At 49.8% G+C, this 5,021-nt stretch overlaps 1 protein-coding gene across 1 annotated transcript; it reads left to right on the top strand.

Annotated features, from left to right (window-relative positions):
* Positions 1–269: 269 nt before the first annotated feature.
* On the top strand, positions 270–2,967 carry LOC145819716 (uncharacterized). Its single transcript, XM_082913610.1, has 5 exons — positions 270–984; positions 1,220–1,381; positions 1,469–2,032; positions 2,121–2,219; positions 2,508–2,967. Exons 1-5 carry the CDS (start codon positions 535–537, stop codon positions 2,802–2,804), a joined length of 1,572 nt encoding a protein of 523 aa, XP_082769736.1. The 5' UTR covers positions 270–534; the 3' UTR covers positions 2,805–2,967.
* The last annotated feature ends 2,054 nt before the right edge of the window (positions 2,968–5,021 follow it).

Raw genomic sequence — 5,021 nt, 5'->3', positions numbered from 1 at the left:
ACATACAACTGACATCTGCTTGAGACTGACACATGCACACACACTGCACTATCCCTGAATCACTCAAACACACTGCACTCACTGTTTTTCACTGCATACACACTGGCACCCAGTATTTGTCTAAATCTGTTAGATTTGCACACAATGCTATATCTGTTCTGAAACACCCAAACACGCTGACACATCGCACGTATTTCACTGTAAGCACACCGACACCCGGTATTTGCCTGAATCTGACAAACTTGCACACATGCTTTATCTGCTTTTTCAAAACTGCATTTTGAATGTTGTCTTGCCACCGTTATTTTCTGTTTACAGGAGGGTTCCCATACCATTCGCGGGTATGGGAATACTGGTGCACGGGAGTGGTATGATGAGCTCCCCGACGCAGTCCGACGCATCGTAGACCGGGCGGGCTTCGGGACCTTCTGCCGAGGGCTCTCCAGATTGTCCACATGCAGACCTCTCCTCGCCGCTCTGGTGGAGAGGTGGTGGGACACCACCGATTCTTTTCATTTCTCTGCTGCAGGGGATATGACGATGACCCCTCATGACTTCTCGATGCTCACAGGCATCGGGGTAGGGGGGGATCCGATCCCTTTTGACACAGACATGGATGAGTGGACCGCCGCTCAAGTCCATCTACTGTGGGAGGCGCCACCCCTAGCTCGCCCAAGTTTCGTTCGATATTCCTGGTTTGAGGTCCAGTTTCGGGTCCAGCCCGCGTTGGAGGAGGAGGCGCAGATGACCCCGGAGGACGAGGAGAGGTATGCTCGCGGCTTCCTCATGTTCCTGTTTGGGACTACCATCTTCGCCGACCGGGCGAACACCGTGCCTCTCTGTCTTCTCAGCGCACTGGTGGACGTCCGGGACATTCTGCACTATGACTGGGGCGGCACTGCTCTGGCCACCCTTTACGGGTACATGAGCTCGGCTTCGCGCGGCAGCGGCCAGCTACTTGGAGGTTACTGGCGGGCTTGGGAGGTACACTTCTTCTCCGCTTTTTCATTTCTGTCTCGTACTTTCTGTACTCTGTACACTGCACACACTGTAGTCTGCTCTATACTTGCTGTATACTGTACACACGGCACACACATACATTCTGCTTTACACTGACTGTACACTGTTCACACTGTACACTGCACACAATACACTGCACAACACACGGCTCTGCCCTTTCTGCTTTATTCTGTCGGTCATACTGACATCTGTTTTGCAGTTATGGGTTTACGCCTACTTCCCTAGGCTTGCCCCCGTGCCAGTTGCGGAGACTCCCCTGGCCGTCCCCTTTTCGAGTCGCTTCAACGGGAGATGCACCCGGCGACCACGAGAGACTTTCGGCTTCTTCCGCCGATACTTCGATACCATTACCCCTCCCGAGGTATGTTTTACTTTCAGTTCATTTAAGCTTCGCTTTCTAACTGTATATTTCAATAACAGTAGATAACAAACTGTCTGCCATTTTCAGATCACTTGGCGGCCGTGGGCTCCTATGCCGGCGGCGATGCGGGGTCGGTTCCCTGGTGCGGAGGAGACCTCGCGTTTCCGAATTTTGCTTGAGGGCCCGGTCTGTCGGGCTTGGTACCTGGGGGAGCGTTTTCTACGCCAGACCCTAGGGTTACCTGAGCAGATAGTCCCGGTTCCCCCTCCTGCAGACATGAGGGAGACCGAGGGGCTCACTACTGAGCAGCTGGATGATTACTCCATCGGCTGGGAGGAAGCCGGCTTCCGAGGCACTAGAGACTATCAGGAGTACGTGCGGACGTACCTGATGCGCCCCCTGAGCGGCGGTCGAGCAGAGGGGGCCAGGCCTATGGCATCGGCGGCTGGGGCCGGAGCGGGAGCAGGGGCTGGATCTTTGAGGAGGGCCCGGGTCCGTGGTAGGGGTGGAGTGCAGGGAGGACGGGGAGCTGGCTGGCCTGCCCTGCCTGCTGTACTGACTTTCCAGGGGCAGGGTGGGTCGACCTATCAGATCCCCTTCGCCCCTCCACCGGCTGGTCACGAGTTCATTGACGTCCCCGATTTACCTCCGGTATGTATTACTGCATTTTTGTACAGTTATTTCATTTTTAGTCTATTTGATATTCCACAGAATATTGATGCATCTGATACTTTTGCAGGCTTCTTCTGGGTACACCCGTCAGTCGTTGGCGATGAATGCCTCGATGATGGGGATGCTCCAGCGGACATTTGATCTCCTAGCCCTCTACAGCATACCGGTATGTCCTTCTGACATTGGCCTCAAACCACTTATATACTGCTTTACATAATCTGATGCACGGCACAACACCTGATACACTGGTCTCACAGTATCTGACAGCATGCACTGCATTCTGCACTGTACTCTGTACTGATAAACTGCTCACGGCATTCCTACACTGTACTCGGCATTGCATTCTGCACTGATAAACTGCTCACGGCATTCACACTGTACTCATATTCTGCATTCTGCACTGTTAAACTGCCTACAGTATACTGATGCATTTCCCTTTTGTGTACTTTTTCAGCCTCCTTTCCAGATTCCCATGGCAGGAGGTGCTCCAGCTGGGCCTTCTGTCCCTGCCCGGGGGAGAGATGAGGGGGGCAGGATATTTCCCCGTACCAGGGGAGGGCGTACTCACGTCGGGAGTAGTTCGCGAGCTCCAGTCCCGGATGATGACGACGACGAGGAGTCAGAGGCGGAGGCAGAGGCGGAGTCCGAGTCATCAGAGGAGGAGACCGGAGGCGGTTCTAGCTCGGGCTCTGACGACGACGCTGATGATGCTCCTGGACCCTCGTCCAGGAAGAGGACTAGGACGGACTGACGGGCCCCCGGAGTGCTCGACATGGATGCAGATTTTTGCTATCTTCTTCTTTCTTGTACTTTTCTTTTTGTTGGTAGATAGATTACCTTGTACTGCCGCAGGCAGATTTTTGTTTCCAAAACTTGTTCATTTGAAAAGATAATGAAATGAAACGGACTTTTTACTTAAAAAGTGTTACATTTACACATTTCATGCATTGTATCGCATCTCATCATGTTACACCTCAATGTAAATGGAACTGATTGGTTGTCTGAAAATTGAATACTTGCGCTGTAATAACCAGATAACTAAACAACCAACAGCAAAATAAACCTAAGCAATCCACTGCCTGATTCTTGGACACACAGCCCTTACTCTGTTGGGGATTAATCTGCATACAGCCCATAACACAGCATTCGGTTCATTCTGCACACAGCAAACTTTAAACAAAACAGCCCAATCTGACAAGACGGCCTTCAAAGGTGAAACCGGCTAGGGTCGAAACATGCTCGGATGCCCCAAATTTTCCCTTCCTTTCTTTTGCTTCGCCCAAATGTAGAGAATGGCACAACATTCTGAGCATAAACGATTTTTGAATTTTAAATAAGGATTTTTCAAACCGGGGTATCGAGCCTACAACCGAACATAGCGGGAAGGACTCGAACAAAAGGGTGCACGACCTAAACACAACGAGACACACTCGGAAAAGGCCTAAAACAAAGGTTGAGGTAAACAAAACCAAAGACACGACATACAGACGCGCTGACGAAGACGGGGGACCTCAGATCACGAGGAGCCAGTTTCTCTAGGCATTGTTTCCCACCCTTTCTGATTTGTGATTCTCACATCACTCGGCTCTCGAGCTCGGATTTTCTCTCAAAACCCTTTTCCTCACTTTTCTCTCAACTTACACCTCTCTATTCTTCATTCTCTCATTTTTCATCCCTCCCCGGGGTGATTGATGGATAAATAGAAAGGTGTGGGTTCAAGCTCAACATCGTTAGCTCACGGCTATTTCTTCTGGCGGGTAGAGTGCCCTCTTGGCAAGTACGTCGATGACGGGGGAAAGACAGAATGCCTGGCTCAACTGTGCCCCTAGTTCATCATTTTAACCATTCTTTGTTTTTGCTTTCTATTAAAACAATTTTGATCAAAATGAGAGTCGGATTAACGTACTTGTTCGATTTTTGATTTGAAAAGCATGCAAGTCAGGCTGTAAGCACTGAAAGTTTTCCTTTTTTGGGTCCAAGACAATGGTCCAGTTTTGGAAAATGGAATAGTTTTCGAGAAAATAGCCAACCTCAGTAAAAAATTTTAAAAACTATTTTTCAAACAGCTGATGCTCAACAAGCATGGAACTTACTCTTCAAGACGCGCAACCTCGGATCGGAGGCAATGGAAAATTGCCCCTGGTTTGAAGGGGGGTGGGAGGCAACGGAAAGTTGCCCCTAGTTTGAATGGCGTCTCACGACGGCTTGTGGCAACGGAAAGTTGCCCCTTGTTTGGGATGGTGCCGCAGCAATCCGCAGACAGTCTTCATTGGCGATGGTCGAACTCTCAGACACAGCGATGACGAAGACGGTCACAACACATATATGGACACAATCACCTTGAAGGGTGTTGGCCACCGGACTTTGAGATGAAATCGAAACCATTGCATGGACTGAGACGCTGTGAAAGCGTTGGGGGCTGGACTTCATGATGAAGTTGCCTACGTATCCCAAACATGGGAATCAAGCCTCACGTAGTTCCGGTTAAGGTACACTCGGGTATTTTAACCTTCACTTTGTTTGGCTCTCATTTTTGCCAAGGCGCCCAATGCGGGTTTTTGACCTTGCGAGCTTCTTCTTCTTTTTTTTTTTTTTGCATTTTTTTTCTTTTCTTTTTTCTTTTTTCTTCTTCTCTTTTTTTCTTTTCTTCTTTTTTTGTGTTTTTCTCTTGCTCTAACTTTTGCCTGGGTCGCCCTTCCGGGTTTTCGGCCCAGCGAGCCTCTAAAAGGGTAAAAGTGTAGCAAGTCCATGCCAAATGGTTCCTGAACTGAAAGCCCCTTTGTGTCTAGGAGAACGGCTGTTGCACTGATTTGCGGAGAATCCATCATGGCTGTTCCACGAGCTTCTTCCGGCGAGATCTACTCCTTCTGATTTGGTTTTTTTTTTTTTTTGGTGCCTCTTGCTCGAGGGCTTCTTCAAAACTGGCCACACGGGCCTTTCACGGCGTTTGTCCGTTGAACTTTCTGAA

The sequence above is a fragment of the Camellia sinensis genome, chromosome 2 (genome assembly GCF_055761805.1).
Source record: "Camellia sinensis isolate YWXY chromosome 2, ASM5576180v1, whole genome shotgun sequence".
In the NCBI taxonomy this organism is placed as follows: Eukaryota; Viridiplantae; Streptophyta; class Magnoliopsida; order Ericales; family Theaceae; genus Camellia; species Camellia sinensis.
The sequence above is the reverse complement of the archived record's forward strand: the minus strand, read 5'-3'. Positions and strand labels throughout refer to the sequence as shown.

What these genes read in the sequence shown, in the direction of transcription:
- LOC145819716 (XM_082913610.1), top strand. Translation starts at nt 535, where the DNA reads ATGACGATGACCCCTCATGACTTCTCGATGCTCACAGGCATCGGGGTA. An exon ending in ATACCATTACCCCTCCCGAG is followed by an intron (nt 1,382 to 1,468) that starts GTATGTTTTACT and finishes TGCCATTTTCAG; the next exon opens with ATCACTTGGCGGCCGTGGGC. An exon ending in ACGTCCCCGATTTACCTCCG is followed by an intron (nt 2,033 to 2,120) that starts GTATGTATTACT and finishes ATACTTTTGCAG; the next exon opens with GCTTCTTCTGGGTACACCCG.